Source organism: Pelobates fuscus, chromosome 5 (genome assembly GCF_036172605.1).
Source record: "Pelobates fuscus isolate aPelFus1 chromosome 5, aPelFus1.pri, whole genome shotgun sequence".
Classification (NCBI taxonomy): domain Eukaryota; kingdom Metazoa; phylum Chordata; class Amphibia; order Anura; family Pelobatidae; genus Pelobates; species Pelobates fuscus.
This window is the reverse complement of record NC_086321.1, coordinates 316,560,182-316,573,188: the sequence shown is the minus strand read 5'-3', so window position 1 is coordinate 316,573,188 and position 13,007 is coordinate 316,560,182. Positions and strand designations below refer to the sequence as shown.

The 13,007-nt window shown below is 40.4% G+C and overlaps 1 protein-coding gene across 1 annotated transcript in view; it reads left to right on the top strand.

Annotated features, from left to right (window-relative positions):
* Nucleotides 1-223: 223 nt before the first annotated feature.
* Nucleotides 224-13,007, top strand: part of GRIN3B (glutamate ionotropic receptor NMDA type subunit 3B) — a 32,504-nt gene continuing 19,720 nt past the window's right edge. Inside the window, exons 1-7 of the mRNA XM_063457368.1 lie at nt 224-668; nt 3,360-3,958; nt 4,498-5,548; nt 5,633-5,778; nt 7,545-7,660; nt 8,102-8,253; nt 10,897-11,061. Of these exons, the coding sequence (XP_063313438.1) occupies nt 243-668; nt 3,360-3,958; nt 4,498-5,548; nt 5,633-5,778; nt 7,545-7,660; nt 8,102-8,253; nt 10,897-11,061 (2,655 nt within the window). The 5' untranslated portion in view covers nt 224-242. The remainder of the gene's footprint in view (nt 669-3,359; nt 3,959-4,497; nt 5,549-5,632; nt 5,779-7,544; nt 7,661-8,101; nt 8,254-10,896; nt 11,062-13,007) is intronic.

Below are 13,007 nucleotides of genomic sequence, written 5' to 3'. Positions count from 1 at the left end.
CTGCATTTTTACCGGCACTATTCACTATTCCTCATCTCTTTTAAAATTTCCTCCTTCTTATCACGATCCTTCTCCTGCTAAGCACATCTCTTCACTGAAATCATCAGGACTGGTATAGGATTCCTCACACCTTTTTCCCTTTCGATTTGTCTGCCCTCACTTTCTTTTCCATTAATTTTTAACCTCATCCATTTTCTCTCTCTCACAAACTTTAACCCCATCTCACTCGACCACGCAACATCATGGATATTTTACAATGGTTCTGCCTATATCTGGGTATGGTTTTCAGTCTGGAACCTTGTCATGGACACCCACAACCATGCCGTATTCTTGCCCGTATAGGTCACACTGTCCGTCTTGGTGCCCTCTTGCCAATTACTGGGCACTCACAAACCAGGATCCAGAATGTGCTGGCTCGGATCAGCCGCAGCAGCTTGCTCCCCTACAATCTTAGCCTGGAGGTAGTCTCTGGAGCTCCTCGAGATAGAGATCCGGCTTCACTGGCACGATGGCTTTGCCAAGCACTAGTGGCACAGGGAGTGGCAGCTGTTCTAGCATTCCCCCAGTCACAGGAGGAGCTACTCCAGTTGGAGTTTCTGTCAAGTTTTCTGGAGGTCCCTTTCCTCAGTATCTTGGAAAAGGAGCAGATCATGCCACTGACTACTAAGGTAAACTAACGCTCAGACCTCAGTATTCTGCTAAGTTGCCAAATGTAGTACATCAGCACTGTTTAAATACCAACCACAATGTATGCCCTTGTAGAGTGATTGAGACCTTTTAGGGACCTATACGCACATTCTCTAACAATATCCTCCATAAAATGGAATTATATTAGGTGTACCCGTCTTTTTCCATAAATTAATTTTAGTTCCTTAAACTAGTTCCCTGTCTACCCTGGCTGTCAACTCACTGCCTCATCCAACAAAAGCAGACAGGTTTTCAAGAAGCCAGCCAATCACCATATACCCTCAGTCTACTAGTAATTGCCTTCTTGCAGTTCAGTCTCAGAGGATGATTCATAGTCTGGATACGATGATAAAGATCTGCGCCAGATAATTACTGCATTTGTCATTATGCCTATTTGTTTATTAGTGTTTGTTAAACATATGTAAGCCATTTGTTATGCCATTGTGTATACGGATATATATTTGTTTGGTGGTGTCAAAAACCTTCAGCGTATGCTTTACGGTTGTACTATGTGTACAAGCGTACTGGAGTCTTTTTGTATAGAAAAGATTATCACTAAAAAAGTGACTACTTTGTCTAGCTAAATATATGTTTTGTTTTTGTTTTTTACCACTTAGGAAAAATAGTTAACTATGTGTGGCACAAACTAAACAGAGCCACGTGTTAGAGATAGTGAAGTCCCAGTACTATTTTATTCTATATCTTTGGTCCATTCTCATGTCTATATGTATACTGGGCTCTATACTGGGCTCTAGAAATATATAATATGGTATTTTTTTTTTTATGTAAAAAAGGGTTCTAGTACATAGTAAAATATATGTATAGTGAGAAAAAAAAACATGAGATGTGTGTTCTTTTATGTTTGTTTAGTTATTTCACAGAAAAACGGGCCCTTTTTGGATGAAGACTTCTGTTTCATGGCTATCCACACCAGTAAATTCAGTTCATGCTTATTCTGGGATGAGGTGTGCTTGTGCACATCAACCAGTTGGTACCATCATCTATCTTTAATTCCTTATTTGTAATGACTGCCTATAATTAGCATTATATGCCAAGCTGTGCCAGGACAGTCATGCATTTGATGCAAATTCAAATACAAAAAGGAATTCATTTAAAAAAAATAAAAATGTTTTAAAGCACATCTAATAACTTGTTTTTAGTTATATGTTTCTTTCCCACAGAAATCCTAGTTCCTATTTATCTTCACTAGTAGGGTGCTACCCTCATAATCCTGGGGCAACAAAGCAGAGCGTTATTATAGTAGCTGCCATATTTTTCCAAAGGGAAGGACACAACCAGTGGACGATAATACCATGTGACAGAATGTCACCTTGCACTGGGCAGTATGACCTTTAACTTCGAATATGTGATCTGTTGGTAAACTGAAAGGGTATATTTATATGTTTCTACTGCTGGGTGGTTTAAGGTATTTATTTGGAACAAATAAAAAGTCCAATGTATGGGACTCATCTAAGACATAAGGCATACAAAGGTTAGCAGTTAGTAGGTCAGTGTATATTGTATTAATTCGGGGGTTTGGGGTGTGGGGTTTAATTTAGGAAGATTTGTAATTATTTAGTGACACTGTGTGTGGGCCAAGTTGCAGGTATGTAACAATACTTTCGGAGTGGCTATGGATGGTCCCTTGATTTTATGATTTTAAGATTTTGCTAATCTATATACAACTTTTTCCAGACTGTACAGAATTTGATTCATATCATTATAAATACTTCAATAACCAGTAACGTGAATAATAAAACAAAACAGCAATTAAATTCAGTATTTTTAAACCAGTGATGAAATGTTAAAAGAAAACCCTTCTTTAAGTTTGTGTTATTTTACTTCTTGATAATTATTGACCAAAGTGTATTAGATTAACTATACTAGTGGTTATTAATCTAGTCCTTAAACACTCCCAACCATATTTGATCAATATTCCTGATGAAATATTTTGTAAGATTCAGAATCTTGAACTGTTTAAAGTGTAAAGGGGCTGGCTTGAAAATGCTGCTCTACACTAGTGTTTATTAGGGTCACACCAAAATCCCAGGATTTCACACTTTAACATAGGTAAGATAGTCCAGTAAGAATATCAGTTATTTGCAATGATACACATCGCTAAATGCGCACATCATGGCCTGCTTAGTTTAAAAAAGGGAATAGGACATCAGGGAGAGGTGCAATCTATTTTTAAGTGGTTGCTATTTTTCATTTATTTATAAAATATATTCTTTATTTGGATTTATTTGAACCTTTGATCTAATTCAAATGTCAAATTTCCCATGATTCTTGCAAGTAGCTTGAGTCCATACAAGAATGTAGGAAACCCAGAGAAAATGATGCCTGATGAATTTGTTCCTAAATGGTGGTATGGTGGCTCTCATCCAGGAAGTGTTTAGGTATACATGTTTCATGCTTATCTCAACACAGTATCATCAACATATCAACATGGTAAATGCCGCTAACTCAAAGCTTGAAATAGTTTATTTTTAGCAAGGGGAAACTGGCACATTTCTGGTGCAAATTGTGAAGATTCAGTTCTGCTCAATGTGATATTATGAGTTATACTGGTTGCATTGTGACAGAGCCTGAAGAAAAATCCCTACCCAGGAGCTCTGTACCATTTTATCAAGCATTCTTTAATATCTGTTGGTTTTTTTTTATCTATACAGAATCCCTTCCACCTTCGAATGGACACAAGAAGCTCAATACATGCTCTGATGGAGGTTCTAAGCAGTGTTCTACAGAACAACAGTTGGGAAGAGCTGACTCTCATCACATGCCACCCATGGAACAGTGACAGTATATTAAGCTATCTATCCACTAACACAAGCCTAACAACCCAATCTGTGCTCAATATTCACTCTCTAGATGATGCTGCAGTAGCAATCTACCTGAAACAGCATTTTGAGGCCATAAGGGATTCTCATGCCCCCTTACTCTTGCATGGTTGTGATTCCCACCACTCCTCCTTGGTATTTCGCGCAGCTAAAAATTTTGGGTTGGAAGCACATGAGTTCCACTGGATGATTGGACATCCTCTCAATGTGGAAGAGATGCAGACAGATGGGATGCCACCAGGACTACTCGCTTACGGTGAAGTTAGTAGGCCAAGCTTGGAAAAATTTATACGAGACGCAGTAGGGCTGGTTACCAGAGCAATTTCCAGCGCTGTGCGGGTGAGACCAGATCTTGCATTAATACAGAGCATGATGAACTGCAATGACAAGCAGATGACAGAGATTGAATCATCTGGCAAGTACCTATCGAGGTGAGTAACCACTGGAACCATGAGGGACATGAAAGTGAGGCAGTACATGTGAATATATTATAACACTTTTTATGATTGGTATGTAAATGTACATAAAGAGTGCTCAGTCACATTTGTTTTGTTCAGTAACTTATCTACATTTAATGAGAATTTAATTTGCTTTACTCTGAAATCTGCCACCACCTTCTCTTGGAAGGAGACACAGATCAAGTCTGCTAAGTGCTTTTTGATTATATCATTTGTTACTGTTGACATTGGCAAATAGCAAACTGACTATGGGATTGCAAAATCATATATTCCTACATATTGATCAGAAATATCACCATCAGCCATCAAATTAGGCAGATTTAATTCTAATTTTTATTTAGTTTGTGTATATCCATAAAGCTTTATTTTTTTAATTTTTTTTTTTTAAGGGCGAATAATTTGTGTATGCTAATATTCTTCTTCTTACATATATTATCATACAGAGGTTTGCCATATAATTGTGTGTGGAAATTTACTATGTACATTAGTTGACTTGCCTCATTTCCCAACAGGTTCTTAGCCAACACATCATTTTCTGGACAAACAGGTCAGGTTTATGTCATGGACACAAGTTTGATCCACACTGATCACCACTACAAGATTTGGAGCCTAGTGCGGGATTCACTCGGGGATCCAACATGGGTTACTGTGGGTGGATGGAGAGAGGGGAAGATGGAAGTGGAGGAGGGTTTATGGCAAAATCGTATACAGCAGCAGCGGGAGCCACTGTCTTTGGTGTCTGTACGTACCAAACTAAGAGTTGTGACTCTAGTGGAACACCCCTTTGTTTTCACACGGGATGTAGACGCAGATGGCAGTTGCCCAGCTGGTCAGATGTGCCTTGACCCACGGACTAACAACTCTGCCTTGCTTGACATCCTTTTTGATGAGCTCAGTTTACCAAATGGCTCAGTACCAATGGAATATAAAACTTGCTGCTATGGTTACTGCATTGATTTACTGGAAAAGTTGTCTGAGGACTTGCGGTTTGACTTTGAGTTATATATTGTTGGCGATGGAAAGTATGGAGCAAGAAAAGGTGATCGCTGGACAGGACTTGTTGGAGATTTATTGAGTGGAGCAGCCCATATGGCTGTCACCTCATTCAGCATTAACTCAGCAAGAAGCACAGTTATAGACTTTACCAGCCCTTTTTACTCAACAAGCCTGGGCATCCTAGTACGTATGAGAGACACTGCGTCCCCTATTGGAGCCTTCATGTGGCCACTGCATTGGAGCATGTGGGTGGGAATATTTGTAGCCTTACATCTTACTGCACTGTTTCTTACATTCTATGAATGGAAGAGTCCCTTCGGTATGACCCCACATGGTCGCAACCGTATGAAAGTATTTTCCTACTCTTCTGCTCTCAACCTGTGTTATGCCATCCTTTTTGGAAGGACAGTATCCAGTAAGACCCCCAAATGTTGTACAGGCCGAGTTCTAATGAATCTCTGGGCCATTTTCTGTCTTCTAGTGCTTTCCAGTTACACAGCAAATCTGGCTGCAGTCATGGTGGGAGAGAAGACATTTGAAGCTCTGTCAGGAATCCATGACCCCAAGGTGGGGAAGCTACATGATATATAAATAATCTAAATTTAATGTAATATAAATAGTGAATTGTGATTTTTCTCTTTATTCTCACAGCTCCATCACCCTTCTCAAGGCTTTCGCTTTGGTACAGTGTGGGAAAGTAGTGCAGAGCAATATATAAAGAAAAGTTTTCCTGAAATGCACAACTACATGCGCAGGTTCAGTGTCCCAGCAACACCAGATGGTGTCCACTTGCTAAAGTGAGTAGCAGAATATTACTTCAATACATTACATTTATAACCCTTGTGTGTGTACAATTCCATGAACAGATAAAACTCCATGCATACGTGGGAACATCAAACATATGGTGTAAACTCAAATCAAATCAGCCAAAACCAAAAGCAAAAATGTGGTGTTAGTTTGGCAGGTAAAAGAACACATTAAATATAAATGATGCTGTCACTTTTGATCTACATACATCAGAGTAGTATTTAAGTATTAATTTAACACCCAAAACTTAATGTTTAGCAGCTACAACACGCGTGTAAGTACCTCTAACTTAACACACAATCATGCAAAAGATGCCTTATTTTATTCTAGAAAACAAATCAAATAAACACACTCCACATTTTCCCATCATGTATACACGAGTCTTAAAATTAACTTTAAAACAAACAAACAAGTACAAAGTTTGAGCTTTTGATAGATTCCTGTGTGTCTTGGACAGAACCACCAATAAGTAATTTGTGTCTTCACTATATCTTTCATTAAGTAAGTAAAAGAGAAAGAGAATAAGGTGTGTTATTCTCTTTTTTGTGGGGAAGACACAAGGTGACATGCTAACTCAGTGAGTGTGAGGTGGCCTAGGGACAAAGCCGAAGGGAGATATATGTCAGGGCTTACCTGGGTTGGGAGTCCGGCAGGCAGAGAAGTATGCTCACCCTTGCAAGAAAACACAGGCCAAGGTGGTCAGGCAAGAATACACCTGACCTGTGAGTCGGTGCACGGGGGCTGTGCAAGGTAAATCCAAATCGCGGTACAGGAACAATAAACCAGGAGAATAGTCGTGGGAAGCCAAGGGTCAGAGGAAGCCAGAAGTCAGGATAATCGGAGTAACAAGCCAGAGGTCAATAATAAACTGGAGAACACGAAACAACAGAATGATCACCAGAGTCAAGGAACTGACACTGCCTTCTGGGAGAGGCAGTGTTATATACCTGGCTAATGAGACATCAGGCTCAGGTGTAACATGAGTGGCAGGAGTAGTTCAAACGTATGTCCAGCTACCAGTGCTAGATACTAGACAGGGCTAGATACAGGAAACAGTAAAGCGGAGAGATGGCTCAGAGGTAAGACAACGCACCAGAACTGCCAAGTTCCCAGGTTCGAATCCTGACAATATACTTGCCTCATGGCACCACCATCTTTCTGGTGTCTTCCATCTTTAGATCCTGGTGCTTTATCTGCCAGAAGCCACGTCAATGTCATACTCTTGTGCATGCAGTTCAATGGAGGATGCAGCAAGATGGCAGGATTCTCCACAGATCTACCCACCTGAAGACCAAAACAATGCTTTTTTCTCACAGACGTTGCTAGAAGCTCTGTTTTTCAGTCAAGTTATGTCAACCTCAGACTTACCTATATGACAAAGTAGTCTTCTTTTGATTGCACTGAAGTTTCAGTGAAATTATAGTGCAAGCAATAGGAGCATTTCATAAAAATGTTATGAAGTAATATTAGTTGCTCACAATTGCTGGCATTTTCACTAAAAAGAGATTAAAATTAAGACTTTTAAAATTTAGGCCGTGGAAATGGAGCTAGAAAGATATCAGTTGAAAAATATCTAAGAAGTAACTAAAATAAACTAATATACATTGTTGTACATGTAGAATAATGGGTGAATGAACCAGTAACTTGTTCCTGATTGACTGGAATAGCTTCAACTACAGCTTATGGCAAACTAGGCCAACGTTAACTCATCTTATCAGTGCACAGACTATTACCTAAATTCCTGTACCCTTTATAGGACAGATCCCCCAATCCTTAATGCTTTTATCATGGACAAAGCCCTGTTGGACTATGAGGTATCCATTGACTCTGACTGCAAACTGCTCACTGTGGGGAAGCCATTTGCTATAGAAGGTACCAAAATACTTCTGAATTTGCATGTGGCTGTATATCATTTGTGCTCGCGTCTAGAATAAATTAATGCAATGTATGAAATAGAGAGAAAGAATCATGAAGTGTAGTATAAGGAAACATTGACTGTTGAGATGAATCATTCCAGCACATTCAGCATATATTCTACAAATCCTACCATAGTAATCAGAGTTCCTAAAACAACCTTGGAATAGCCGAATTGTACCTAAACTAAATATCTAGTTTTGAAAATCTTAGCACATCTCAACCATTCTCAAAAGAGGAAGCTAATGGTATAACTAAAAGAGTAGGTCAGTAACATAATCAAGAGTAGGCAGGTAGCATGCTAAAAAGTGGAGACCAATGTGATGCTCAAAAGTGGACACTGATCCCCCCAAAAATTTAATTCAGTAAGTAACTGCTTTCTACAATTTACTGACACAGGGTATGGAATTGGACTTCCCCAGAATTCGCCTTTGACATCTAACTTATCAGAATTTATCAGCCGTTACAAATCATCTGGATTTATGGACACACTACATGACAAGTGGTACAAGATGGTGCCCTGCGGAAAAAGAGTGTTTGCTGTGACAGAGGTAATTTAGAAATGAACTCTAACCAATCCATATAGGGTTAAACAACACAGCTCATTAGTTTTATTGTGCATGTTAGATTTACCTAGATTAGTACCTGCTTTAGGGTATCATTCGAAGGTGCTTTCCAACTTGTTTACGTTTCTTGACAAGAAAGCAAAATACATAATAATAGTGCACAGCCTACACGTGTTATGCATGTTTCTGGGAAAAAAAACATTGACAAAGCAAATGAAATGCAATTTCACTTCATTAAAAAGGTTCATGAAATTTTTTTAGCTTGATACCATTTTTTTTTTTTAAATTCTTTATTTTGGTAGTGCATTGTTAAGTACATAGTAAACATAAACATGTCAATAAAGAGCAATACAGAGTGTCACAGGAAGTAATATTTAACACGTTGAGATTGCTGCACTCTATTTTTTCTTTTTTCTTTTTTAAAAAGGAAAGAAAATATTAATGAATAGTGGTGTTCAGCGTTTTGGGTGGGAAAGAGTGGAGAGTGTGTTATCATAGGCTTCGCACCGACTATGGTTAAGGGGTACAAAGATTCAGTATTGAGGCGATGAGCCGATTACAGCTTGCTGGTGGGTAGGAGGTCTAGATCTATAGGTAAACATGCATTCAAACTGTAGATGTGCGTTAATTAAGGCCAGTACATAAGCTGGCAGCTGTAAATGAGCATATCGAGTAGAGCGGTAAACCATGCTATAGCAGATATTTAGAGGTGGTACCACCGTTATGAGACCTGACTTTACGTAAAAGCAAGCTTGGGACCAGGTACAGGTCTTAAGTTACATCTAATGGTTTCCGCGTTAGGGTGTCGGTAGTGTGAGTGGTGCCCTCATCTTTTCAGGGAGGGGGTGCTGACTGCCTTCATGCATGGCCGACCTCTCGGTGGAGGTGTTGCCCCTGACCAATGGGGTAGCGGGGGGGGGGCTATTAACGATTCAGTGACTGAGCATATGTGGCTGGAGAGAACCGGACTAGGTCCATAGGAGGCATCACTTTATGGATGCCTGGTTATGTTATAGTATGCCTAATCTCCCTACTCCTGGGTGGCCCAGGTCGAAGATCGTGTCTTCGTGTGGGTGAGTCTGCAGTGAGAAACAAAAATAAATATAAAAACATACGGTAAAAACAAGTGAACAAAATCATAGCGTTAAAACTTTGCAACTCTGCAACTGTGCAGCCTAGAGCTGCTGGTTGAGCAAGACCCTCCATTGGGTTTGGGTCAGGGCTGGTAGAGTCCCTGCCCGTCAGGTGTCCGGCGGGTTGTCGCTTGCAGTTCTTGGCACAAATGGTATCACATTAGATGGGTCCCATCCGTGGATGCGATTTGGGTCCGCCGTCGCCTCCTGTATATCCAGAGCTGCGAGGAACGCTGGAATATCAGTCCCTGTGGTTATCTTTCGTATGGTCCCCTTGTGTGTAACAAGAAGTGATCGTGGGGGTCCCCACCTGTAGGGCACTCCTGCAGCCTGCAGTCGGGCTGTGACAGGAGTCAGGGATTTTCGCCACTGCAGAGTGGTTTTGGATAAGTCCTGGTAAAAGGACAGTTGTGAGTCCTCAAATGTAAGCGGGGTCTTGTTCCTTACCGCTGTCATTATTTGCCCCTTGTCTTGAGGTAGTGCGCAGCGGAGTATGACATCGCCTGATATTGTGGTAGTGGTAGCGGTGGGCGTCGGTAGGCGATACATCCCAGCGATGTTTACTTTTTTAGCGGTGGCAGGTGGCAGCACTGTGGCTAGCAACCTTCTTACGTAGTGTGGTAGTTCCTCCTGAGGAACGGTGGCTGGAATGCCCCTTATTTTAATGTGGTTGCGGCGGTACCTGTCCTCCTGCGTTGCCACCTGTAGTGATAGAGCCTGTTGGGCTGCCTGTAGTTGGGCTATAGATGCCTGTATATTGGAGGTGTCTTGGCGAAGTTCTTTAACGTCCGCTTCTGTAGCCGCCAGTCTGCCTGTGAGTTGTTGCATGGAGGATTTCTAGATGGGCAGGTCAGCAGCAAGTAGGCCCTGAATGTCCTTTAGCATAGTGGATAGGATTTGGAGGTCTTGTTTAGTTGCAGGCTCAGTGTTACCTGCTGATGCTGTGGGCTGTTGCCGTGTGTCCTCTTCTGGGCTCTGTAGCTGGGATGCTGCAGGGGCAGCAGTGTGGGGAGGCCCTGGTGGGGGTGGGTGGACGGAGGCCGCCATTGTGGCTGAGGTGTGCCGCTGGAGCATAGCTCCGATGTCCCTCTGTTCAGGTACATTACCGGGTGTGGGTTTCTGATTTCTGCGCCCCATGGATGTATTGGCAGGTGTTGTTTGGGGCGACCACAGCTCCGCTGCGTTTTCAGGGTCCCCGCCTCAGAGATACTCGAGGTCGCGGTATGAGGGCTTGTGGTAGGCCCCGGTTTTGCGTTTTGCCTTTAGGTGCTTCGGGGAATACTGGAAGGGCATCTGTGGGTTCAGCGGGGTGTCCCCGGGCTGTGTCTGGTGTTTGCAGGGTCGGATGGTTGCTTGTTCAGCTTGATACCATTTTAAAAAAAGCCTTGCTGTACTCATTAGCATTTTAAAAGTGCAATTATGACACAACATTCAAAAATGTTCAACTTCAGTATTGTAAGATTTGTTGACAACCCCCTATATTTCTGTGCTGTAGACACTCCAGATGGGAATCTACCATTTCTCAGGGTTGTTTGTCCTCCTCTGCATTGGAGTTGGTGGGTCCATCCTCACTTCACTGGTGGAGAGGGTGGTTTATCATCTTATAATACCACGAATCAGAAGGAGGCGCAGATTCAAGTACTGGCTTCATACCAGCCAGGTAAGCATGAGTAGTCTCAGGTGAGTGCCATTCCTACTGATCCATATATGAAACTTAATAGACTTGTGCACTTGATTTCAAACAACGTGTGATTCATCCATAATTTGGGTCGATTGGTTGGAAATCCTCAGTTCCAAAATGCCAAATGGACGACAGATGAAACAAGCAAACCTGTGGCTTGGCTAGGGAGGTGCAGGGGGGGACATATGTCCCCGGGCGCCACGTTAGGGGACACCAAAATGAGTATTAAAACGAATTATTTAATTTTATTTTGATGTAAACTAATGTATCCCAAATACGTTTGCAAGATTGAATTTTGGAGCTCCACAAATATCTTCATTACAAACCAGTTGGCAAGCATGATTTTGGCACCCCCATTGAGCATTAAGGGGCGCCGTTCTACTCATAAACAAATGACACAGACATCCACAATGTAGGATTGCCGATGGCGTTTTTTTTAAAACAAAGATCAGTTTGGGTTCAAATATTATTCTTCATATACTGAAAGTGGCACTGGCATCTGGTTTTAACAATTATACAGGTTGGATAATTTCGAGTCGAATATAGGATTTTACGTGAGTGCAGGGAAGATAGAATAATACTTCACATAAGTTGAAAAGAGAAAGATAGATAACAAGTATTCGTCTCGTTGAATATAATCTGTAGCTTTCTCTCACTTCCACCAGTATAAAACAGTATCTCCCATCCTTTTCTCAGACGCTATATTCGATATTAGTGGAACTTAGTGACACAAAGACAGGGGACAGTTTTTTATTTAATATATTTGAAGTTCAATAAATAATGTATTTTAATTCATGTATTTTATTTACGTACTCGTTAATTTTTTTTACCGCGAAAGCGACTGCATTACCTTCAAATTTAACGCATGCATAAAATCTCGGTATGAGGTTGCTTTAGTGAGTGTCGTCTAACAGACAGAATGCAGAGCACGTGTATTGATGCTACAAGTGTGGGGAATACCAAAACTGACACTCCAGTGTCCAAGGTACCAATTCTGAAATATTTTTTAGTTGAACAACAACAAGAAAAGAAAAGGTTTGTTATGATATTTGTATGATAAATTGATCATTTTTAAACTTGAGTAATATAACTACATGTCAACTATATGCAATTTCGCTAATATTGTACAATTTGTAATTGTATATAATTTGGATTTTTCTTGACATAAATTTTGCCTGGAAATTATTTAATAACAAAATCGATTACTCTGATCAATTAAAACAATTCAATATACGAGTTCCATCCTACTTTATTAGAGAGTGATTTTCTATCCTTACTTTTTAATAAAACGAACTCGGCGTACAATTCACCTATAAATAGGATATCTTTAAACTTAAATGCACTAAATAAAATTGAAAACTCGCCTGATATATTTAACTGTTCTCATAATGTCTATAAAAAAATTGTCAATAATTATCTTCATTGTTAATTATGTAATTAAAGATTACCGTTGTACCTAATAATTTTGTAAACTTTTGTAAATTTGCCATACTGTAATTGGGCTTACGCCTGTAGTGTGGCCAAAGATTAAATAAATAAATATACCTAATTATGTAGTAATACCATGTTGTTTTTGTCTATAAAATTTAACAATACAGATTTCATTTCAGTTATGCCGGGGAAAAAACAAAGTGGAGCAGAGGGTCGTAAAAGAAAGAAAGAATTAGAAAATGCATCAAAAAAGTCTAGTAAATTACTGGCAAGGTTTTTAAAAAGAGCCAAGATGACAGAAGAAGCTGAAGCCGCAAACTCCGTATCTTCAGAATCAGATGACGGCAGTTATCAACCGCCTGCAACGCCAGTCTTAGAACACGAAAGCGAGAAGGTTGAACCATACCGCCAGGATTACAACATACAAGAAGATATGATTACGACAGATGCTACTGTTTATGCTGAGGAAAACACCAGAGACGTCGTTGTTGAAA